Here is a 27,186-nt window from a genome sequence, read left to right as displayed (position 1 = left end):
GACTTACTGTAATATTGATCTATTCATTTCCTATTCTCATCAAGATCCATTCTTATACTTTGGTATTGTTATCTGCTGTCTGCTAAAGTCTACAGAACCTAACAACTTAGGTTCTGATACCACACTGTCATGACCCGAAAATTCTGCTATATTTTTTTTTTTTTTTTACATATTAAACTATGATACCATGCTATAATATCCCGAATCCCAAGTGGGTACCGGGCTTACTCGTCCATAATCCATATTCCAAATAAAACATGCAGCGGAAACTTATATATAAATTTCAAACAATACCAGACTTCTAGAACCACCATATCATATATACACGTCTCCCCAAAATCAGGATAATACTACAGCCAAAAGTAATACCAAACGTATCCATATACCTATACATACTAGTATCTCACTAGCACGATCTTCAAACCCCACTAACTAATCCTGCCTGGAGCTTTCTAAGATCGGCTCCCTGGATCTCCTAAAATGTTAAAAGATTATAGGGGTGAGACACTTCTCAGTAAGACGAGATATATTAGTTTCAGTCATAGTAGTCAGAGGCGCAAGGCGCGAGGCGAAGGCGCGTGAGGCGCACAATTATTAAAATGGTGTAAAATATCTATTTGGGGTAATTTATATATGAACATATGAATATCTAGTCATATTAGAATTTAAAATGTCAAAACATTCAATAAAAAAATTGGAAATTTAATAAAATTGCCAAGACAAAGCCCAAAAGCCTCAACAATTCAACATAGTTCAACATCAAAAGAAAAGAGTACAATAAAAGATTTCAAAATATAAAATCTAAAAATCCTCCTCAATCATCACTCATCACTCATCATCAACTAGGTCGGTGAAGATATCATCATCTTCCTCTTCATCATTAGAACTGTTTTCTCCAACATCTTTTTCCTCTTCCGTCTCCTCTACACTATCCACTTGGATTTCATCCTCATCTACAAGTTCCAACATTGTGGTCCGACCCCTAGCAGTGGTTGCACTACTAGATGAAGTCCTTCCTCTTCCTTTAGACGATGATGGCATATTTGTACTTATTCTTGATCTAGTGTGATGCGGGGGGTTATTTAGTCCAGCGGCTCTAGCAACAGAATCCCAAGTCAAATTATCATCTTCAAACACAAGTTCATCATCCTCATCAGAATCACCATCCATCCTACCAATCAACCACTCATTACTATCATCAATGTCCTTCAGGAGGATGGGATCAATGGTGTCACGTTTGTCGTATCGACGCCTCAGAGTTCGATTATATTTCACAAATACCAAATCATTCAAGCGTTGCTGGGATAGCCTATTTCTCCTTTTGCTATGAAGCTGCAAAAAGTTTACAGTAATATGGTTAATAATGATTCTAAAAAGCAGTAGATTGGTAGTTCTTGTTCTTTAATAATTAATCCATGATATACTAATGACTTACATGTTGGAATATGCTCCAATTTCTTTCGCAGCCAGTAGCACTACACGTGAGGCTAAGAATTTTCACAGCAAACTTTTGCAAGTTTGGAGTTGTTGATCCATATGCCATCCACCATTGCGCTGTTATAAAATAAATTTTAAATGAATACCTACTAGGTAAATAGCAAAAATAATTTTCAAAAATGAAGAGGTAGTACAAATGCCACTTTACCTGGTGCTTTTGTCTTCCTTTGTCTCACTGCCAAACTAATTCCAAAGACGCCACTAGCGGCATTGTATATTTCCAACTCATTTGAAACTTTATCTTGCATTTCAATAGTTGGCAGTAACCTTCCAACACATTTGTACAAACCCGACATAATTTCTTCATCTTGCAAAATGTTGGGGTTTGAATAGAAAAATTCTGGATTCAAGTAGTGTGCAGCTGCATGCAACGGTTGATGGAGTTGGCATCCCCACCTCGTATCAATAATTTCAAATGCCTCCTTGAATTTATCCTCTCTCTCACCAAAAGCCTTAGCTATGGCTTCCTTAGCCCTATCCATTGCTTCATAAATATATCACATTGCAGGCTTCTTTTCCCCATCAACCAAACGGAGTACACGAACAAGTGGACCTGTTAACTTAAGAGCATAAACGATGGTACTCCAAAAAGTAGGCATCAAAACAATAGTAGCTGCTCTTTTGCCAGCCGCCTCCTTTGCCCATTTAGTAGTATTCCAATCTTCAGAAGTAAACATCTTCCTCAAGTTATTCTTTTGAAGATGGATTGAACGAAGAGTGATGAAGGCAGTTGCAAATCTTGTAACTGCAGGTCTTAGCAACTCCTTTCCTCCAGTGAATTGTCTCATCAAGTTGACAACGCCAACACGATTATAGATATAGCCATTCAAAAAAATTGCCCTTTTCAAAGTTGCATGAATTGAAGGCATCTTCCCAATATCCTCCAAAATTAAATCAATGCAATGAGCAGCACACGGTGTCCAATATAAATGTGGCCTCTTTGCTTCCAACAATCTCCCTGTTGAAAAATCAAGGAATGAAGCCATTAAAATATTAAAATAAACAATATATACACTATAGAAAGTAGTTCTAAAAATAAGTTCTTACCTGCTGCAACATAGTTTGACGCATTGTCAGTTACCACTTGAATCACATTTGATTCTCCAATTTCTTCGACCATCTCATCAAGTAATCTATACATTCTATCTGCATTCTTGACAATATTAGAAGCATCAATAGACTTGACGAATACTGATCCCCTTGGAGAGTTCACTAAAAAGTTGATTATGTCTTTATTAGCAACTGAATCTCTCCAACCATCAGACATAATTGAGCAGCCATATTTTGTCCATTCCTCCTTATGGACCTTCAACAACTCTTTCATTCGACTGACTTCCTCCTTTAGGTAAGGAACTCTCACTTCATGATAGCTAAGTGGCTTTATTCCAGGACCATATTGTCCAATCGATTCAAGTGCCACTGCAAAGCTGCTCAAACGTACAGCATTAAATGGTATCCCAGCATCATACATCCACCTAGCAAAATCTCCCATTGCCTTTTTTCTAAGTTCTTTTTTGCACGCTTCATTTATTGATGTTTGCTTCATCTTCCCTTCTTTCCTAGCTTGAATCGCTTTCTTTGGATCGGGAGTAAAAAACAAGTCTATAGGCCCCTTCTGTTTTGGTTTCTTCAAGTTGGATTGGTATGATCTTTTACTTCCATCACTAGTAAACACTCTCTTGCCACGAATGTCAATTTCTTGAACTTCATCTTCTTCATCTTCACCGTAATGATCTATATCATCAAAGTCGGGCAATAACTCATTTTCCTCCTTTTCCATATCTTTCTTCAACATATACTCTTTAATCTCCTCACGTACATGAGTAGGGCACTTAGAGCATTCTTTCACATTTCGAAATCCTCCGACAATGTGTTGTTTTGCTCGAAATATTCCTCCCCTTGTGACTTTAGCACAAAAATTGCAAGTCAAATTATTTCTATTTTTTTGATCCTCCAAATGTGCATACTTCCATGCGGGATCTTTCTTTGACGAGGCCTCACATCCAGAACTAGAATCCATTTAAGATTTTAGACTTGGTATCCCGTATCCTAACTGAAAAAACAATGCATCATATATTTATAATTTAAGACTTACATAATGCATTTCCAAATAAATTAAAAAACAGTACCTAAATTTCAATAAAAAGAATAAATATTATGTATTAGTTATAATTTATAAACTTACATTAATTAAACTAAATATTATAAATTAAAAAACAGTAGCTAAATTTCTGTAAAAAAAATAAATATTATGTATTAGTTATAATTTGTAAGCTTACATTAATTAAATTTAATATTATAAATTAAAAAACAGTAGCTAAATTTCTGTAAAAAATATACATATTATGTATTAGTTATAAATTGTAAGCCTACATTAATTGAAGTTAATATTATAAATTAAAAAACAGTAGCTAAATTTCTGTGAAAAAAATAAATATTATGTTATTAGTTATAATTTATAAGCTTACATTAATTAAACTAAATATTATAAATTAAAAAACAGTAAGCTTACATACAAAGAAGAAGAAGAAGAAGAAAAAAAGCAGGCAGCCGTCAGCAGTCAGCAGCACGCAGCAAGCATGCAGCAGGAAGAAGAAGAAGAAGAAGAAGAAGAGAAGCAGCAACAGAAGAAGAAGAAGAAGAAGAAGAAGAAGAAGAAGAGAAGAGAAGCAGCAGGCAGCGGGACGCAAGCAACAGCAGCAGCAGAAGAAGAAGAAGAAGAAGAAGAAGAAGACTTACAAAGGTTCGAAGTGTTGAAGGCGACGTGACGAACTCACGTCGTGCTCGAAGGCAGTCAGACGAACTCACGACTGCTTCGAAGGCAGGCAGACGAACTCGCGAGGGCTCCGGCTGGTTCGAAACGAAGTTGCGCAGGTCGTGCTTCTTCAAAATGTCGAAGATGAACTCACGATCCTGGTCGAAGCTCGAAGACGAAGTCGCGAAGGCTTCCGGCTGGTTCAAAGGCTCGCAAACGAACTCACGAAGGGCTTCGAAGGGTCGAAAGGGGCTAGGGCTCTGTTCGTTTGTCTCCTTTAAATGGCTTAAAAATACACAAGGCGCGCCTCACTGCGCCTCGCGCTTCACTGCGCCTCATCTCGCCTCGTCTCGCCTCTTGCAGGTCGCCTCGCCTCACCTGATATGAGGCGGCGAGCTCATCGCCTCACTGCGCCTTGCGCCTAGGGCGCGCCTTTAACTACTATGGTTTCAGTATGTGGCAACATGAGTTCTAGTGTAGCATAACTTATAACCTTTGAAAAATTAACTGGTAAATCATGCAAGTCTGTACTCATATATATATACTTATATATTCAGCAACATACATTTTTTTTTTTCATAAACATACTTTATCATAATAGATTCCTATGTGTAAGTAAATCGTTTAATATATATATATATATATATACATACATAAAACTTTCCTTGGGACCTTGATAAATCTCGTCATGTAATAACCGCACATGACCGGGTTGTACGGCCCGTAGGCTGGACTTAGCAGTGGCTGATCTACCATGTTAAGTCAAACATAAAGTCTATAAATATGATTGCCCACCTAGCCTGGTCCGGACCCATCCTGCTCTCCGAAAAGCTTTGTGGGCCGGACTCAGGGGGTATCTTGCTCTCCGCAACACTTCACGGGCTAATCGACTATTCAATACTAACACTCTATCTAAGAAGTGTGGTTGCACTGATTGATCTGTACACCCAGCTTGGTCCGAATCCATCCTGCTCTCCGCAACACTTCTCGAGCCGGACACAGGGGGGTATACTGCTCTCCACAACACTTTACTGATCTTGCTATCTAGCTACGGTACCATGCTCAAAACATACCAAGGCCATCAGGGTTCTGATATCATATAGTATATTTTATATATTATAACTATAACATATCTCATTTTCATATTTCTGCGTAAAATCTGTCATATCATAATTTCTAAATGCTGTCATAAATATCTGATCACGGCATAAAGCCGATTGAAATTGAGTTGTCACGGCACTAGGCCGGCTGATTTGTCATGGCATAAAGCCGGCTAATCTGTCATTACGTTAAGCTGGCTAAACTATCATATCATAATTTTTGTAATTTTTTTAACATTTTTCGAAAAATCATTATCAATCCACACATGTTTCATATAATCATAAAAATAATTTGACATGCTTATCTATTTCATAAAATATTCATACCTAGGCCACTCAGTTTGAGTATTATTCTAAAATATAATATCTGCCTAGGGAAAATATGTTTTGCTGAAAAATAGTATTAAATCTTCTTCTAGGATTTACTCAACTCAAAATGCCCATTTTCCCAAAAACATACATTAATTCATGAATGCCATTTCTAAATGCCTAAATTCCCAGAAAAATCATAGATATAATTTCTGTAAGCAAATACTGCATTTTAATTGGTAAATTTTCTAAAAATACCTGACATAATGTATCCCCTTACTTGATTCCTGGAGAAATGCCTGCAGGGATGCTAAAGCAGTGCCTATGGTGTTGGCACAAATCCCTATATTAAGATACCCTAGTTTAATCAGCTCAACCTCGGGATAATTACTATCCTAACATCCTTGGGTTCACACGTTCCCATTAACTGGTTAAATTCTAAAAAAAACGCGTGTATGATCTACTTCCCGTATTTAAATTTAATTTATAACATATTTAAAGACACCAATATGATCAAATCCCCGTAATTGAATCTAATTCCAAAATATCCCCAAGCCTACTCATATATTTAAATCACCTAAATATAATTAAATTCATTTATTCAGATTTAATTGAGAATATTTTAAAATATGCCTGACATAATTTATTATCCTTACCTTATCCCAGGAGTGGTGCTTACGACGCCCAAATGACAAATCCACTCCAATTAAAATGTTGACGGTTGAATTTGGGGTCCAGGGATATTTTTTGTTTTTCAATCGGCGCCGATTTTGCCGAGAAATCGAGGAGAGAGAAAGTGAGTTGAGGAGAGAGAGAATTGGTCGCAGGGGGGGGCGGTTCTCTATTTGATAAATTAATCAATCCTTCCTGAAGATTGTTATATATATATATAATATAATATTATAATATTATATTATATTAATATATTATTATATTATATTATTGAGTTAATAATTATTAGTAATTAATTAACTACTTTTTTTTTTTTTTTTTTGGGAATCACTACACATCTTCCTTGAATTTTGGAAAGCTCTCAATCTGTGTAAAAACCATCCAAAATTATTCTCATGTGATAACCTCTTCGATCTCTCATGTGCAACTTACAAGCAAGCGCAAATCTATTTTGCCATTGTAGCAGTTATCTTGATCCATCGCCTCTCTGTCTTATCCTTCCTAAACACAGATTGAAAATTTTGGTCCAAATGGCCTTGTAAGGATCTACTTTGTTATATCTTTGGCAGCCCATGGACGAGCAAAATGGGAGAAAAGAAGGTGAGAAAAGGTAGGAGAATGTGAGAGCAAGTGAGCCATCAACTGAAGAGCAAGTGTTGTTGGAGCAAACTGTCAGTTATGTGTTCCCCAAATCAGAGCTGTTGAGCATAGGATATTTGGAGAATGTAAATGCATGATATTACCATTCTTCCTAGATTATGAAATTAATTCACATTGAACTTATACATATACAATTATGAATTAACCTGTTATTTGTCTTACGTTTGCACTCTTGTTGGATGTTAAAGTTGCAGCACACACTCAGGATTGGTCACATATATGGGTGTTTCTAACTATCCTGTTCCTAGGATGTTTTAGAGTCTTGTCTTGGTGGGCTTGAATCTGGGTTCGTTAAGGGGGGTCCTGACCCCATAGCCTTTTCCTTGGCTGTCATGTTCTGTTTGTGACATGCATTCCTTTTTCCTATCTCTCACCCAGACCATGTCTCTCTATTCTATTGAGCTGGCAGTTATCACTTCCTCATAGATGAGACATGGCATGGGATTTTCTTATTGGAGGATGACACCAACACCAGTTTCCCCCATCATGCTTTAGTGGCCGGTTTTGGGCAATAAAGCAATTGAACCCCCCCCCCCCCCCAAGGGGGGGTCTCCCTCTCTCGCGCTCTCTCTCTCTCACACACACATGCGCATGCGCAAGCATACAAGCAGAAATTGTGCCAACCTTGGTTCATGCTTGGGTTTTGTGGAGACTGCCTGGTTCTCCTTGCTGGCCCTTTCTTGAACCTCCACTACTTGTATACAATACAAACTCTCCCCTTCCAACAACCCCCTCTGTGCAGGTTGTTTTTCTTCTTCCTTTTAACCTGTTATTGTTAATAATCTGAATAAAGTTGAAGTTGCAACAAGGACAACATGAATACATAAAAAGAATGTTGGTCAAGGATTGGAGAAAAGACATGATTACTTAAAATTGATGGAGCCCCTGTGTGGCTATGAATAAAAAAATATAATAAGCCCCCAAAAATTAGAATTTTAGGCTTTGTTGATTTTAATCAACAAGGATCTTGCACAAAGTTCATACTATATTGTAATTGCATGAAGTTTTTTTCAAGTGGAAAATGCTTGTGGAAATTGATTTTCATATTATGAAGTATCTTTTTAACAAGAATATTTAATGTGATTTTATTTTTTAATTATAATTATATGATGACACACGGCTTGATATTTTTTTAAAGAGAGAGAGAGTAAACTTCTGTAGTGTTAATTCTCTCTATTTCTTTTTCCTGAATTGAATAACATAATAAATATAAAAAAATAAGATAAGGGAGGGATGACTTAGATGATAGGGACACTTGCAACTTAGGCCACATAGTGTGCCAGTGAGGAAGAGTGAGTTAGTTATTGTTTTTTTTTGGGGGGGGGGGGGGAAGGAGTAGAAGAGGTAGGGGTAGACCTAAAATAACTTGAAAGGATATAGTGAGTAAATATTTGATAGCCCTCAATCTGTCAAAAGAAATGGTCCATGATCACATGAATTGGCGGAAAAGATTCATATAACCAGTCCCACCTAGTGGGACCTAAGGCTTGGTTTTTTTTTTGTTGTAGTATAAGTTTATATGCACACAAACAACTTAAGATGCCAAGATGAGCCCTGTTTCATGTTAGTGTATCACTATATCACAGATTTGCATCACTGGAGAAAGTAAGTGAAGGTCTTGTATGTTCGAGAGGGAGAAACTAATCTCTCTTCCAAATATTTGTTTATGTGAAGTTTTGGAAAGAGTCAAAAAGATAATTGTGAAGAAATATGTATTTTGAGTAACTAGCTGGTTATGTTTTGTTGCTTTAGTTCCTTTCTCTGGTTTGAACCGGACATTCTTCGGGAGATATCGTATTCTCACTCCTTATAAATTCTTTCCCTATCTATGAAATTTCTATTGCTATAAAAAAAAAAAGGGTATTTTGAGTATCTTTCTCTTTCCTCTTATAGTTAAAAAGATTTATGTTGTGTATCTATGTATTTTATTGCCCATTGTAGTTATAAATCTTTTATTATTCATGTAAAAAGATCTTGAGATAAATGCTATGGTTGTTATGTTTATTTAATGCTTTTGAAAACCTCTCAGAGGCATTCTTTATGCCTTATTTTGGTGTGCTGAATAATATTTAGTTGTCTGTATTCTTATGCTGATTGTTGTGTTGCTGTTTCAGGGTTGATCGAAATAAATATCAGATTCAAATTCCTTTGCCTCCAAAAATTGATGCCAGTGTCACTATGATGACAGTGGAAGAGAAGCCTGATGTGACATATAATGATGTTGGTGGATGCAAGGAGCAGATTGAAAAGATGCGAGAAGTGTGTGAAACTGATATATATTTTTTCCTTCTTTTTTTGTTCTCTTTCTCATGTTCTAATTAGCTCATCTAGCATTGATAGTTTCTATGATGTACTTAAATATTTATGAATTTGTAATTGGGGTTAGAGATGAGAATCAGGCTATAATATGCATGTGTGAACCTTTTGATATGGAGCTTTTGTATGGCACTGAGACTGTGATTTGTTGTAGGTTGTTGAGCTGCCCATGCTTCATCCCGAGAAATTTGTGAAGCTTGGAATTGATCCTCCCAAAGGTGTTCTCTGCTATGGTCCTCCTGGGACGGGTAAAACACTTCTGGCTAGAGCTGTGGCCAATAGAACTGATGCATGTTTTATCCGTGTTATTGGGAGTGAGCTAGTTCAGAAATATGTTGGTGAGGGGGCTCGGATGGTTCGTGAGCTATTTCAGGTTGCAAGCTGCCTTATGTCTAGTAATTGATCCTTCTTTTTTCTTAAAAACATGTTTTTGAGAATCATCCATCATCATGACATTGCTTTCTTCTCTGTGTGTGTGTCTCTCTCTTTTTTTTTTCATTCCTCGTAGATGGCGCGCTCAAAAAAGGCTTGTATTGTGTTTTTTGATGAAGTGGATGCCATAGGTGGTGCACGTTTTGATGATGGTGTTGGTGGAGACAACGAGGTTCAGCGTACAATGCTTGAAATTGTGAATCAGCTTGATGGCTTTGATGCTCGTGGAAACATAAAAGTTCTAATGGCGACAAACAGGTTAAGTTGACTATGCATTGCGCGCATTTGCAAAATCTTGTGGTTTCTATGACTCTTCCTTGACTTCATTTGCTCTTGAAGCGCTGTTTATATGCTCAGTTGCTATATAAATATTTTCCATTTTATTTTTTTCTTATTTATCAGAGGGCTTAATTATGGGTTTATCCGTAGTGTCTTTGCACTCATTTGCATTCCTGTTATGCTTGCATTAGTTAGTAATGACCATTTTTTTTAGAATTACCTTCATATTTTAAATTCTTTTCATTATCTTCATTATTCATGTAATGACTTGAGAAAATAGTGAAGAAGTTCTCTAAAATAGGATCACACTTCTTCTGTCAGTGTTAGTCAGGTGCCTAGACTGATGTCTGAGCTATGGGCCAGTTCCCCCTTGGGTGGGTGGGGATCTCTGGGGGCTTTATATTGTCAATATTGAAGTTCTTTTGAGCTCCTCACTTTGGTTCCCCTGGGTGGGGAGCTTTATATTTTGTCAATATTGAAGTTGTTTCGAGCTTTTCACTTTGATTCCCCTGGGTGGGTTCCTTTTGGGTTTTTGCCGATTGATTGGAGTCTGCTGCCTGGTGAATGATCTTTTAACGATATTAAAATATTAGAAAAACAACAAGTAGCCTTAAGTTCTCGTACCTGGGGTTGGCTACATAAATCCATTTCTACCAATTCACTCGATCGAGAGCATTTTCCTCCTCCAACTTAAGAGCTATTAAATGCTTCCTCACTGCCTCATTTCGGGTTATTTTAGGTCTTCTCCTACCCTTTGTTAATATCATAAACAATAACTAACTCATAAGTGTGCTACTAGACTTGCGTTTTAAATGCCCAAATCATTTAAGCCGCCCCTCCCTTATATTGTCGTCAACCAGTTTATACCTAGTTTATTGTGTATATGTTCATTCCTTCATTTATCTTTTGATGTTTTACCACTCATCCACCTTAACATTCGCATTTTGGAAAATTTTACTTCTTGTACATGTTGTTTCTTAATTGTTCAACATTTTGAACAAAAATATGTACTATAGATGATTGTATTGGGGAGTTTTATCCATTTTAAATGCAAACACTTGTCAGACACTAGGGCCATTTGGAAGTGCCTGGAATCAATTTTTTAAACTTCTTACACTTGTACATATCTCTTCTGAACACTTTATTGGCATAGTGGGGTATTTTTTAGCACTTCATTCCTGTTTATTAATGAAAAACTAATTGTGAGATGTAACTAGAACAACAATGATGGATTGTCTAAAAATTCTCAAGGGACTTGGCTATATATTAATGATTTTTTGGAAGTAATAAGTAGAAGAGCGTGTGTGCACATGGTAAAGAATATTGTGTCTGCATGTTTGCATTTATTAATGCCTCTTTCCCATCTTCGCCTCCATGCTTTGAAGTGTGGTGCCACTTGACTTCATCTGCCATAAACAGACACGTGCACACGCACACATAGGCACACCCACACACCAAATTGGCAGATGGAGCCTTCAACTGCATGTTTCAATTTTGAGTTTAAGAATGTTCATTTCTAGGGAATATTGAAGTGGTTTGTACTTTTGCAGCTTGCTAACAATTGTTGTTTTTCAGACCTGACACGCTAGACCCTGCACTTTTACGTCCTGGACGGTTAGATCGTAAGGTTGAGTTTGGCTTACCTGATTTGGAGAGCAGGGCACAGATATTTAAGATCCACACAAGAACAATGAATTGCGAGAGGGATGTTCGGTTTGAGCTGTTGGCTCGCCTTTGTCCAAATTCCACTGGTAAAATATCTTCTGTCAGAATGATCAAACTGCAACATCTGTTGGGGAAGAGTGCTCGCATGACGCGCACTCTTGCTTTCAAAAAATGAGTCTCGTGAATGCCTTCATTTTTCACTCCTATTATAGCTTTTATTAAGATAAGAAGTTTATTCAAGCCCTCATTTGTTGACAATACGCAGTACTCTTAGGCAAGAGGAGGTTCTCCTTTCTGGAACTACTAAATTATGTCCACCAGGCTTCCATATGGGATGCAAACAAATCTGTGTTTTCCATTCTGTTGACCTCTCAATTGTCCATCGGTTTTGGTTTTTCTGACATATAGGTTCTCTTTCAGGAGCTGACATAAGGAGTGTTTGCACTGAAGCTGGAATGTATGCCATTCGTGCCAGAAGGAAAACTGTGACAGAGAAGGACTTCCTTGATGCAGTTAACAAAGTCATCAAGGGATACCAGAAGTTCAGTGCCACGCCTAAGTACATGGTGTATAATTGAGGGATGGGGTGAAATTTTGAGTGAACTGACATTTCCAGAGAGGTGAATCCAAGGTCCTTTCGTCATATTTCTGTGGTTCGCTGTCTGTCTTGATGAAATATATTTTTGATTTTATCCTTTTAGATTTCATTTTAAAACAATGTCTGATCACTAAGTTACTCAAATTTTTGCTTGGTTCGGGCTTTGTAAGAGCTTGATTTTATTGGCTCAATTAACTATGCAAAAAAAAAAAGTTTGACTTTGGTTTTTTATGGAACAAGCTCGAACTTAAGCTTCTCTCTCAATAGAATAAAAAGGCCTGAACAAAGCTTAGCTTGATTTGACTGGCAATATTGTCAATCACTATCATTGACATGGTTAATTGAAATTTGTCACTTGTGGTTATAATTTTTTCCAGAGTTCCTCATATTTAATGTTCAATTTTCTCAAAAACATTTAGCTATTGTCGACAAGCATTTATAGTTGACTAAAATTTTGATATTTGATTTCTAATGCCAAATTCTTCTTATGCTATTTAATAGCAATAAAAAATAAAATACAAACAAAAATTTGGGATTTACATATGCAACCCAAAGTGTATTGTAAGGGGCTCAACCCAAAGTTCTATGTGTATGATGTAAATTCTATATGTTTGATGTAAATTCTTTTGCTTTGATTGTATCATGTTTTGATCTGACTGGTTAGCCCCTCGGTATGCTTAGGTTAGATGGTATGGTGGGATTTCCTTTCGTGTTTGATTGTATCAGATATGATCCCTAGATATGCCCAGTGTACTTGTATATATTAGCTTGAAGAATATATTTACTTTTACAGATAAAAAAAAAAAAAAACATACTCAATACTAATGTTAGCCTCGGTTGTATCCTATGGCTAAGGAATGTAAATGGAAGCAGTGTGACTGAGAAGCAAGCTTGAGCATGAGAAGGTAGGAGGCTTAAAGATGCTTCAATAGTGTCAAGTTCTCCACATTGAAAATGAGACCGATGTTTTATGATCATGCAAACAAAGCAAAGATGCATTAGGTTAAGTTTCCTTATAATGGAGTATTTCAATGACATGGATGAAGTTTTTAATCCGAGCACTTGAATTTGGAGTTGTATTCGTTCTGGATAAAATATAATATAAAATTATATTGAAATTTATTCAAATCTATCCAAATTCAAATGCAAGGCTTGAAAACAATGTTCTCAAGTGCAGTGTAAAGGAATTTTGAGAAAGAGCTTGTTTTGGTTAAAAATAAGGGAATCCTCTTTAAAAGAAGAAAACGATTCTTTGGAAAATAAATTGTCAAAATGCAAAGGGAAGGATCCTTGCCTTTGTTCCACCTTAAAAGAGGAAAATATTTCCCTTAAAAAGGAAAATGAGGAGCTTATTGAAAAAGTGTAAAAAGACCATGAACCTTTTCAAGTAGAGGTAGGGAATTTGAAATATCAAATTGCAAATGTTTGATAGAATCTATAGCCTTCAAAGCCCCAAAAGAAAACTCTAGTAGTGAAGAAGAGATAGATGAAGATGAACTAGCCTATATCTCTAAGAAACTTGCAAAAATCCTTATAAGGAAGAACAAATTCAAAAGAAGAAATCAAAATTCCGAATCAGATGAAGAAGAAACTAATACAAAGAAATCAAAGAATAAAACTCCTACATGTTATAATTGCAACAGAGCTGGACATATAAAATCGAAGTGTCCACTACTTAAGAAGAAAGATTCTAAAAAAAAAAAAGAAAAATGTCATGAAAGCCACTACTTAGGATAACATGTGTACAAGTAGTTCGGAATGTGAATCAAGTGAGCAAGAGGTTGCTTATACTTGTTTCATGGCATGGGATGATAATAAAGAACAATATTTCTCATCCAAATCGGATAATGAATATGATAGTGATTCATCTAATGAATCTGATGATAAGAGCATGCCATCTTATGAAGAACTTCAAAATGACTTATTCAAGGTGCATAAGATGTTAATTAATGTGATTAAACGATATACTTCATTAAAAAATAAGAATGAAGGTATAATGAAAGAGTTAGAATCCCTTAAAATTGCTGAAAAAGAAAAGGATTCTAAAATAAAAAAAATAGAAAGTAAGAATGAAGCTATGACAAAGGAATTAGAATCTAAAAATCTTACTAAAAATGAAAAAGATTTAAAAATCAAGAAACTAGAAAGCAAAAATGAAAAGATGATAGAAGATCTTCGATCCCTATTCTCTATGGAATATGAGAAAGACATATATATTTTTGAATTAGAGGATAAAATCATAAAATTATCTCAAGAATTAAAGAAATCACAAAAGAAGGTTGATGACAAGAAAGATATTGAGATAAATGATCTCAAAAATCAAATTGAAGATAAAGAAAATATCATTTAGAACTTCACAAAAGGAAAGGAAAAACTTTGACAAAATGATAGGCTTACAAAGGATGTCCTTAAACAAAGAAGGCATTGGATTTAATGAAATTGAAAATAAAAAGAAAAAGAATCTTTACATAGGATATTTTTCAAAAACATCCAAAGATTATGCTAGCACATCTTCTAATGCCTATACTAACACCATATGCTATCTATGCAAGAAAAAAGGTCATATAAAGTTTGAATGTCCATTAAAGAGAAAGACTGTAAGAATTAAACAAGTATGGGGAATAAAAGAAACATCACTTATGAAACCTACCGGATCCAAAAAGATATGCGTACCTAGATAAAAAGCCTTGTATGAAACAAATAAATAATATTGTTAGCCAAAATCATAGGATAATTCATACAAGCTTAAATTAAAAAATTTTGAAATTCATAAGGAATCAAAAGAAAGCAAAAACAAAGCTTATTACATGAATATTTTGAGAAACATTTAAGAATGAGAGATGCTTGAAGACAACTTAAGCAATATTACAAAGCAAATGAAAATGAAATACATGTTGTGCTAATTTGCTATATACTACATGTGTATGATCATGACTTGACTCATATTGGTAATGTATGGTTCACTATATTTTAAATTTGAGCATGATTTTGAAGCTAAATCGTAAGAAGTATGAATTTTAAGCATGGGATTGTTGCGTATAAGCATGAATTTTGATATGAAGTTAAACCATGTATGCTAATGATGAATCAAGTGAATAAATTTGTTTGTCTTGTGCTGCTCTTCATATTGGTATCCATGAGCTATGCATGATGTGATAATTGCTTTGGTATCTATAAACTAATTTTGGTATCCATGAATATTGTAATTAGTATCAAAAATTAAAAAGCTCAATTGGCAAGCATAATTATATACATAAGCATGATATGGCATTAATAATGATTAACATGATATTGGTATTTGATAATAGTATCCATGAGAACATATAAGATATGAATCAATATTTGAAGCATGGATAATAAACTTAAAAGATTAATTGGTATCAACAATTAAAAATCCAAATGTATTAAATTCAGGGGGAGTATTATGACTTATTGCCTATACTATATTTTTTAATTATTAATTGGTATCACATTTTAAAAGATTAATTGGTGTCATGGAATAAACAGTCAGTATCATGAATTCATATGCATAATGAATTTTAAAGCTCTATACTTTTTATGGTTGATCATAGCCTTAGTATTTAATGTTTTACTTGATATCTTACTCTTTTTGATTGATGTCAAAAGGGGAAGAAGTTTTGAGCAAGAATGGACAAATTGAGCATGATATTATAAAGGGGTAGAAGTATTTGACAAAGGGGGAGAAGTGTTTGACATTGAATGATCTTGAACTTGCTTGGATTTTATGAGCATGATATTAAAAGAGTTTTTAAAATTGATCTTGATATTGTTAAATATATTGAGATAATGCTTATTGAAAGGGGGAGTCTTTTTAAGGCCTACTCATATTTTTGCTCCTTTTTTGTTATCATCAAAAAGAGGGAGATTGTTGGTATTACAAAGTTTAAAATCTTGTTTTGATGCTAACAAATAAGTGGAACTTAACATATTTGGTTAAGTAATGATTTCAGGGCTCATATATGTGAAAGTAAGGTCAAAGTGCTCACAAGGATCAAATGAAACTTAAAGAATCAAAAACATGATTTTAAAGATGATATGTTAAAACTTGAAGTCAAGATGGAACCAAAGAAGCAAAGCAAGAGAGCCAAAAGAAAAGCAAAGTGCTCAAAGCAAAACAAGCATGAAGACTTGAGTGTTTCAAAATGTCAAATGTCTTAGAAGTCTTTATGTAAGTGTTTTAATATTTAAATATCGTTTGAAATATTTTGAAACTCTTTAGGGGAAATACATGGACTTAGAGACCTATTTTAAAATCTTGAAAAATGTTTTATGAAAGATCAAATCAAGAGAGCAAAACTAAATTTGAAAAACTAAAAATGAAAAACCAAAGAATGGATTGGTCAATTGATTGACCAGAACACCTTGGAATGGCTCAGCCAACTGACACAAGTAATATGTTAAAAACCTGCCCAACTGACTGACCATTATAAACTAGGATCAGTCAGCTGACTGACAAAGAATGCAACTGTAGATGAGCTGCCCAGTCCACTGACCAAATGAACTAAACTTGGCCAGCCAACTGACAATGTCCTGCCGATTGACAATATTTGAACATGGTGGAGCCAACTGACTGACAATTTATGGAATTTATTTTCTGGCAGACAAAAGGGTCTCAGCCGCCTGTCCAGCCGACTGACCCTATGAAAATTTCTTACTCAGTCGCCTATCCAGCTGACCGACTTCACGGGATTTCAAAATTTTGAACTTAATGAGAAATTTCTAAAAATTGGTTTTTCAAATGTGAACGTTATAAAAACTTGGAAGACACTCCAAGTAACTTGGGGAACAAGGAAACTAATCCTAAAAAACCTATAAATACCACCTTAATCCCAAGAATTTAATTACCAAGCAAATACACAACATACTTGCATTAAATCTCTCAATATCTCTCAAAGTTCTCTATTGCTCATACTCTTACTGGGGGAAATCATTTGAATTGCTGCTGAAACACCAACCTATGGTTCTTATACTGAATTTTCTCAATCACTAAAGAATCCTTGGTGAATTTTATACTTGAGCTTCAATTCTATTTCTTATTGGTATTTAAATTGTTGAAGTACCTAGTGTTGAATTTGTACTAATCTACTATGTTTAGAGAGTGTTCTTGTACGCAGCTACTTTTTGTATTCTTGTAGTGTTCTTGGACGATTCTAGGTGTTTGGATCGTTGGTTAAGCGAGGGGATATCGCTTAGAGAGGCGGGCTCTAGCCTAATTGAAGGAGTGACCGAGTGAGGGGATATCGCTTGGAGAGGCAGACTCTAGCCTAATTAAAGGAGTATGTAAACGGTGTTGTTCCACCTCGTAAAGGAACCAGTTTTAGTGAATCCTTTGGTGGTTTGCCAAAGACGAGGACGTAGGCTGGGTATAAGCCGAACCTCATAAAAGTCATGGTCTCACTCTCTCTTTCTCTTACTCTTTATTTTCAGCACATATAAATTGCGTGGATGATTTAATTTCTTAATCATATGTACTATGTAAATTTGGAAATTAAGTAAACTTAAAGTTTAATTTTGATTTGGGTTACGAAAACCGAAAGGGAGTACGTTGGTTAAACCATACTTTGCGGAAACCATAAGGGAGTATGTTAATTGGTTAACACCCAAACATAAATTATTTAAAAGTTTATTTGAATTCCGAATTTTGGGAAGAGTGTGAATGTTTTGTTGAAAATCATTTTGAGAAAGCCAATTCATTATCAAAGGGATTGCATTAACCACATGGCTTGAATCAAATTCATATCCACAAGGCTTATATAAATAAACAACCATCTTAAGTTCTTACATTACTAAAGTGTTGTATACTTTAATCTTGATTTGGTTGTTTGCTTTCAAATTGTGTAGTTGATTGATTACTTGAATGATTGAATGTTTGTGTGGTTGTGGATTAAATAAAGAAATAAGGTTTTGCTGAAAGTTTGAAGAATCAACAACAAGATAAAGAATTCATTAAAAGAATTAAAAGAGGTTAAGAATTCTTAAAAAGAATTAAAAGAAAATTTTTAAATCCAATTCACCCCCTCTTGGGACTACACCTTGTTTTTCGGGATACATAATAGCTAGTTCTGTATTTTGGCTATAAATACAAGTTCTTAGACTTGTTTAGGAATGACTTTGGCTATAAATACAAGTTCTTAGACTTGTTTAAATGTGGTTTTGATCATTTTAGTCAAACATACCTTTGAATACCAAAAAGTAAGCACTTTGCACTTTGCATTTTAGTTATTCATCACAAGTGCTCATTCTCTCTTGCTTACTAATCTTGTGCGAATCATTCCTTAAGAGAATAGTGTGAGATTTGATTTGTATTTAATATTAGCTTATTTTAGGAGCATCTCTTTGTATTTCCATCATCTTGTTGTAAGGTTCTTTGTGAACCGTTTGGTGAAGGCTCTTGGTGAGCGTGGTAGGGATTTGTTCCCGAGTTATAAGGATTCTCTGTTGGTCAAGAAGTTTATAGTGGAATCCTTGGGTTGGTCCCAAGGTGTGGACGTAAGCTTGGTGCCAAACCACTTAAAAATATTGGTATTGATCTTTCTCTCCTTATACTCTTTATTTTGTGCTTGATTTACATTTTGATATTTTGTGATATAATTGCTTAAATCTTGCCAAGATATATAATTATTTTGTAGAGAAAGTCGATATTATGCTAAAGAGTCCATTCACCCCCCTCTTTGACTCTATATACTCCTAGGTCGACATGACAAATAAAAGACTTCACAGGCATCTAGTGATAAAGGAAGAACATCAACGGGTGCGCAAGGTTTTTAGCCGAATATGACTTTGACGACTCTAATACATGGGCTTATTCATAGAGTTGTTATTAGTAATCAATAAGACCAAATTGCCATGTTTTTCTACCACTACATATTTGAGTCAACCATACTACAATTTAATAATTTGTCTTACCATTGACTTGGGAATGACAAATAGAAGAAAACAACAAATTGGCGTCACAAGTCTTCCAAAATATATTTGAAAAGTAACTAGATATACTTAGTTGAAATTATGGAACTTATCGAGGCATTAAGTTTGAAAACTTTCCTAAAGAACTAGCATTAGAGTGGGATAAAATGTTATATTTTAGATGATCAATAAACTACTAGAAAATATGGAATTGGATCCTCAAGTTATTTTAGGGAGTCTATGAACAAAACTATAATTATGTCATGCCCCGAACTCAGCAATGGGTCCTAGGGTGTGATTCGATAACCTAACCTGTCTCTGTATCATACAAACATCCATGATACTACACAAAATGAAGGTCTGACCCCATAGGGCTCATGAATACCCTATACACAATCACATAGACATGATATACGCAGTGGAATAATTCAACCTATTACATTCATTATACCATACCATACCAGAGTCTACGTTCAACACAATACAAACCATAACTCTCAGGTGTCTACATAACCAAAATGACGCTCCGGCTATAGTTTAGTACTTACAAAAGCACTTGTACAACGCTAACCAAAACCACGCTCCCAAATTGCTAGAACGCTAGGTTCGGATACTTAAAGGACCTGAAACACATTTGTAAGATTGGGGTGAGACACTTCTTAGTAAGGGCGAATCAGGTTATATCAGTGTGTGAGCATATGAGTGCATATGAGTGTTATTTCAACATTACAACATAACATTTCGCAATTCCAGTAAGTTCAGAAACACTTGTCCACATCGGTAGTTAAACCGGATTACAACACTTGTCCACATCGAAATTAAACCGGATGTCTCGACTTACCGATATTAAACCAGATGTCTCGACTCGTCAGAATTAAAACCGGATTTGAGACCTATCAGATTTTAATCGGATGTCTCGGCTCATCGGTAGCGAACTGGATGCCACAACTCGTCGATAATTAAACCAAATGCTAACCACATAGTAACAATCATCACATAGAACCTCAGTATTTAACCGACATTAGTTTTCCATTGTTTCCTGAAAACAATTTGGAACCATAGTTCCTATATCTCATTTCAACATTTCACAACTCAAATCATTTCAAATATACCAGCTCATGTCACACTTATTTAGGTATATAAATAATCACATAACATTTGATCCAATGATACAGTTTAACATAAATGAAGATATGATAATCTCTATATTATAATTTATTCAAATATATGATTTTCCAACAGAAACAGAGATGATACCCGAAACCCCAATTTTTCCAAAAACTATAAACCCGAAAATCTTGTAATTTCACTTGGTAGAATTTTCCAAATAAGTATTCAAAACGTTCATATCATCATAAACAATTATTTTACTGATTCATATTTAAAAAAATAATTGATATAAACAAAATCCTCTTACCTTTTCCCGAAAACCAAAACACAAAACTAAACGGTCCAAAACAGAGACACGAAACCCCAAAACCTAAACACCGAAGAACACAACTTCAATACAATCCTATTTACCATAGATCTATCGAACTGAAAACAGATTTAGACCCTCACCTCAATTTTAGGTTAAAATCTGAAAATCCTCAAACAAATATCTCATCCACTATAATCATAGATATTCTCTCCTTGATCCACGTAGTAACATCGAATCGTTGATTCAAGTAACAGGCGGCCTGAGATCTTATAGAGAGAGAGAGAGTCCAGTTCAAGTCTAAAGAGAGAGAGAGAGAGAGAGGGGGGGGGAGAGAGAGAGAGAGAGAGAGAGAGAGAGAGAGAGAGGATTTGAGTTTTCTTAACCATTAAGCAACAAAAATTCAACTTATAGACCTTTAACCCGGCCAACCTCATCGACGAATTGGAACTCTGGTCGACGAGCAGAAGACGGGCATTCGTCGACGACGGAGTTGGCCTCGTCGACAAACCTAAGATTCCAAAATTCCAAAAATATTTCGATATTATCTCATCGACGAGCCTCTGAATTTCATCGATGAGCCACAGAAGAGACTTCGTCGATAAGAGAAGGAGCCGTTGACGAGCTTTGCTGTTTTCACCTTTTCAAAAATTTCCCTTTTTTCTTATTTATTTAATCCATATTTCTCGGGCCGGGTTCTTACAACCTCCCCTCCTTACAAAAATTTTGTCCTCAAAATATGCAATCTCTCACTTGCTAATTCATCAATATACCTAAATGCATACCCGACTCTAGGAAGAGCCGGTGGCCACCCATAAGTCCCGTACAAAATATATTGCATACCCTCACTTATGGTGGAGGAATACTGTGGTTACATATGCACTGTCACGGGAGCTCACAATATCACAAAATTCTCCTAGAGACTAACCACACATCATTACTCTAATCAACGGAAACATTACATACCTACCTAATCGACTCTGTAACTCCATTCCTTAGAACAATTGTGGATATTCCCGACATATTTTCGTCTCTGATTCCCAAGAAACTTCCTCAACTGCGTGATTCCGCCACAACACTTTCACTAACGGTATCTCCTTGGTACACAACTTCTGTACCTTCTGATCCAAAATCTAAACGGGTATCTCCTCATACGCCAAAGCATCCTCAATCTCCAAAGATTCATAACTAATCATATGTGATGGATCTGACACATACCTCCTCAACATAGATACGTGGAACACATCATGGATCTTAGAGAGCACTGGGGGAAGTGCAATCCTGTAGGCCACTGGACCCACTCGCTCAAGTACCTTGAATGGTCCTATATACTTCGAGCTCAGCTTGCCCTTCTTCCCGAACCTCATCACTCCCTTCATCGGAGCAATCCTTAGGAATATCTTAGCCCCACCTCGAATTACAATTCCCAAAGGTGCGCATCCGCGTAACTCTTTTGTCGACTTTGAGTTGATTTAATTCTATCCCGATCAATCTAACCTTTTCAGAAGCCTGCTGCACGAGTTCGGGTCCCAAATATCTATCGTTCACCAACCTCATCCCAGTACAAAGGAGACCAAAACCCCTGACCATATAATGCCTCAAATGGTACGATCCCAATACTAGCTTGGAAGCTATTATTATAGGCGAACTCCACCAATGGTAGAAATCGTATCCAACTACCTCCGAAGTCTAACACACACAAGCCCGTAACATATCTTTTAAGATCTATATCATCCTCTCTGACTGTCTGTCAGTATAGGGGTGGAACGTTGTACAGAAAGTAAGGTTCATCCCTAGTGCTTCCTGTAAGCTCTTCCATAACCGAGAAGTGAATCTTGGATCTCGATCTGAAACAATAGATATTGGTACCTTGTGCATTCTGACTATCTCTTGCACGTGTAGGTCTACCAGCATACTTAAGGAGTAGCTAACCTTTATCGGCACAAAGTGAGCAGTCTTAGACAACTTGTCAACAATCACCCAGATTCATTTTGCCCGTGAAGTACTGGTGGCAACCCGGTGACAAAGTCCATGGAGATATGCTCTTATTTCCACTCTGAAATGCTCAATAGTTGCAATGGCCTTCCCAGCCTCTAATGTTCAGCCTTTACCTGCTAACACGTTAGACATTACTCCACAAATCGAGCAATCTCCCTTTTCATGCCACTTCACCAGAAGGATTCATGCAGATCCCGATACATTTTCGTGCTACCCAGATGTACCATATACAAAGAACAATGCGCCCCCTCCAGAATAGTCCTCTTTATCTCCTCATCATTTGGAACACATCCTAGTTCCAAACCTCAATACACCACCATCGAAGATACTAAAATCTGCAGCCAACCCTTGTTGTACTTTCTCCACAGTCTCCACTAACTCCACATCATTTGCCTGCGCCACTTTAATCCTCTCAAATAATGTCGGCTGGATCACCAAGTTAGCAATGAAATCCTGGTGATTTTTGTCCACCAATTCCACGCCAAGACCCTCCAGGTCCCTCTTGATATGATGCTGGTCTACCACTTTGGATACTGACGCATGCTCTGACTTCCGACTCAACGCATCAGCTACCACGTTAGCCTTTCCTGGGTGATAACTAATGGTGCAATCGTAGTCCTTGATCAATTCAAGACACCTCCTCTACCTCATGTTCAACTCCTTCTACGTGAAGAAGTACTTGAGGCTCTTGTGGTCCGTGAATATCTCACACTGTTCACCGTACAAGTAGTGTCTCTAAATCTTCAATGCATACACCACCGCCACTAACTCTAGGTTATGCGTAGGGTAATTCTTCTCGTACTTCTTGAGTTTCCGAGAAGCATAAGAAATTACTTTCCCCTGTTGCATCAGCACACATCCCAAACCCTTCAGAGATGCGTCGCTATAAATCACAAAACCACCGTCCCTAGATGGGATGGTCAAAATTGGAGCAGTGACTAGCCGATGTTTCAACTCCTGGAAACTCTCCTCACAATCATTAGTCCAAAAAAATTTCACATCCTTCCTCTTCAATCGTGTCAGAGGGCCAGACAAGTTAGAGAATCCCTCCACAAACCGACGATAATACCCTGCCAGTCCAAGAAAACTCCGAACTTCCTGCACCCTCTTCTGTTTCACCCAGTCAACCACTGCCTCAATCTTACCTAGATCAACTGAGATACCACATTCTGACACGATATGACCTAGAAATGCAATTTGGTTTAACTAGAACTCACATTTATTCAGCTTAGCATACAACTTCCTTTCCCGCAATATCTGAAGCACCAACCTCAAATGGTTTCATGCTCTTCCGAACTCCTAGAGTATACCAGAATATCGTTAATAAACACCATCATGAACTGGTCTAGGTATTCATGGAAAACCCTATTCATTAGGTCCATAAATACTGCTAGAGCGTTAGTTAACCCAAATGGCATGACCAGAAACTCATAGTGACCATATCTGGTTCAGAAAATAGTCTTTGCAACATCCTCAGTCTTAACTGTCACTTGATGATACCCTAACCGTAATTCAATCTTCGAGAAGACTTGCGTTCCCTGCAGCTGGTCAAACAGATCATTTATACGAGGTAATGAGTATTTGTTCTTCATTGTTACCTTGTTAATCTCACGGTAATCAATGCACATCCTCATTGAATCGTCTTTCTTCTTCACGAACAATACTGGAACTCCCCAAGGTAAAACACAGGGTCTGATAAAGCCTTTATTTAGTAGTTCCTGTAACTACTCCTTTCAACTCTTTAAGTTCTACTGGAGTCATTCAGTATGGAGCTTTAAAAATTGGAGCCTGACCATGCAGCAATTCAATAGCAAACTCCACTTCCCGATCGGGAGGTAAACCGGGTAAGTCTTCCGGGAATACATTCAAAAATTCGTTAACCACTCGGATATCCTCGAGCTTCAGATCTTCCTGAGGTGGTTCCTTTATACAAGCTAGGTATCCTTGACACCAGTCCACGAGTAACCTTCTTGCTTATATTGCCAACAGAATCGGTGGCATTGAACGCACATATGATCCTATGAACTTATACTCCTGCTCCCCAGGTGGTCTGAACACCACTTCTTTCCTACGATAGTCAATCACAGCAAAGCTGGAGGATAACCAATCCATCCCCAGTATGATGTCAAACTTGAACATATCAAATACTACCAGATTCACAGGTAGCGGCCTTCCCTGAATTACCACTGGGCAACTCCCTAACATCTTCCTATAGATCACCACACTCCCAGATGGTGTAGACAACCCCTCATTCATGGCTTGGGTTTCAACCCCACACAGTTTCACAAAGTTTGCAGATATAAAGGAGTGGGTTGCTTCTGAATCAAATAAGATAACAACTTTATTTGAAAGTAGTAACATGGTACCTGTCACCACGTTGCCAGCGTGTTCTACATTGGTTGGAGTAAGCGAGTACACTCTCACCTGAGCTGTGTTTCTCTGAAATTTTTCTCGGGGCGCCTGGTTATTTCCCCAATTCTGATTTCGTGCAGGTGTATCATTCATCGGCGTATGACAGTTTTGGGACATGTGGTCTAGTCTACCACAGTGGTAACAGTTACCCATGATTCGGAACTCACCATTATGCCACCTGTGCCATTATGCCACCTGTGGCACCTAGTACAATGTTTGTGAGATTGATCCCCCTGTTGATCTCACGGTTCTGTACCCTAGAGACTACTCGTACCGTAGTTTTTCTTCTTCCATTGCCCCTGACGAGAACCAGTCTGAGAACTAGGAGGCGCTGGCCTCTTCTTATGCTCCTACACCCCCTCATCCTCCTAGAGACTAGCCTCAATCACAATGACTTTATCCACCAGAACAGGGAACTCCCGAATTTGCAGCATTACCACTAGCTTATAGATATCCTTCCTTAGACCTTTCTCGAACCCCCGAGTCTTTTTGTAATAACCCGAGGAATTTTTCAGTGCCTTATCGACAAACACATGGGTTTCGTTAATGAGGGTTCTTGAGTGTCTCGTCAATGAAGGCACATCTCGTCGATGAGAAGATACCGAGAGGGGGTTTTGGATGTCTGAAATTCGTCGACGAGGAGAGAACGTTCGTTGACGAACTTTCTTTAGGACTCGTTGACGAATCCGTCTTTAAAAATAGTGAAAACTTAGATTTTTGATAGAATTCTCAGCGCAATTACCCTCTCTCTCTCTCTCTCTCTCTCTCTCTCTCTCTCTCTCTCTAAAACGCACCTCTCTCCTTCTCTCTTCGATTTCGGGTCCGTTTCTTGCCGGATTGAAGATCTGAGGCCACCACGACGCTCTTAACGAAGTTCTCTGCAAGTTTGCTGGAGCTGATCGTTGATGGAGTTGGTTTGAAATTCATCCCAAATTCAAGGTAAGGTGTTTTATTTAGAATATGCTTTCCCTGCAGTTATAGGAAATGTTGTATGCAGGAAAATACTGATGTTTTGTTCTGGGAGATGTTGTTTTCAGGGTGTTGAGTGGAAAATCCTGCGGGTGTAGGGCTAGAGTTCAGTGAGGGCTTTTCAAAAACTAGGTAAGGGAAATATGCTATGCTAGGAAATTTGACTATGTTAACAGAAATTTTACAGTTGCATTTATACCAATTATTATGTAGTTTTTACAGAATATGAGATTATAAAGAATGTGTGGTCTGAGTAGATATTATTTAATATAGAATTTTAAACAGTTTTTCCACTATATGATGTTATATAGAACATATAGATATAGCCAGATATTTATAGATATTATACAGACAGATGCATGTATATATACACTTTTATTCAGATAGTTTCACAGACGGATATATATATATATATACTTAGATGTTTATTTAGATCAGTATGCATAGTATTTACAGAATGTTATGTTTTCCTACATGCCATAATACTCAGAGTATATAGACAGATTATACAGATAGAAAGTAAAGACAGATTATACAATTATAGCATCAAGATGCTACAAATATTATAGTATTTATAGTACAAATTATTAGTGTTATGGTTATTTTGGAAACATAATGAAAACAGTAAAAGAGTATAGTATATATATGTATATAGTATCAGATTCTTGTGGAAAGATTACAGACAGATATAGTTTACAGAGCACAGTACCATTGCTATATACAGAATAAAGTACAACCACATATCTCAGATAGTGTGTGGGTACCGTCAAACTGTGCTCGGAGAGGATGCAGCTCCCTAGTTCACTGGGTTAAGGGGGCCAGTTTGACGAGGTAGCAACTAGTCCCAAGCTTAAGAGTGGATGCAATTTGGCCAGGTTGAGGTAGTATAGAGTATAGTGACTTACCTGGAGGTCCGACCAGATTAAGTCCCGCCTACGAGCCGCACAACCCTATCATGAGGGCTTAAATCATGATATACAAAGTCCCAGAGAAAGAGCACAATTATGTATATGTATACAATTTTATAGCTTTTGTTGTATATAGTATGATATTAGCAGTATGAATAATAAAAAGTTCAAATGATACAAATATTTTAAATTACTATACATGTGATATATGTGCTTTACAGATTTGTTAGGTCATGCAGTTTTAAATACTATTATTATAGTTATATGACCCGGTC

At 36.6% G+C, this 27,186-nt stretch overlaps 1 protein-coding gene and 1 pseudogene across 1 annotated transcript in view; one reads left to right on the top strand and one right to left on the bottom strand.

Moving 5' to 3' along the window:
- The window catches only part of LOC131157499 (26S proteasome regulatory subunit 7-like), a 43,879-nt gene extending 31,286 nt beyond the window's left edge, over window positions 1-12,593 (top strand). The window contains exons 6-10 of the mRNA XM_058111702.1: window positions 9,108-9,252; window positions 9,464-9,682; window positions 9,818-9,999; window positions 11,596-11,771; window positions 12,106-12,593. Of these exons, the coding sequence (XP_057967685.1) occupies window positions 9,108-9,252; window positions 9,464-9,682; window positions 9,818-9,999; window positions 11,596-11,771; window positions 12,106-12,263 (880 nt within the window). The 3' untranslated portion in view covers window positions 12,264-12,593. The remainder of the gene's footprint in view (window positions 1-9,107; window positions 9,253-9,463; window positions 9,683-9,817; window positions 10,000-11,595; window positions 11,772-12,105) is intronic.
- Window positions 689-4,200, bottom strand: LOC131157498 (uncharacterized; annotated as a pseudogene).
- Window positions 12,594-27,186: the final 14,593 nt, after the last annotated feature.

The sequence above is a fragment of the Malania oleifera genome, chromosome 6 (assembly GCF_029873635.1).
Source record: "Malania oleifera isolate guangnan ecotype guangnan chromosome 6, ASM2987363v1, whole genome shotgun sequence".
NCBI lineage: Eukaryota > Viridiplantae > Streptophyta > Magnoliopsida > Santalales > Ximeniaceae > Malania > Malania oleifera.
Note: the sequence above shows the minus strand (reverse complement) of the source record. Positions and strands in the feature narration are given on the sequence as shown.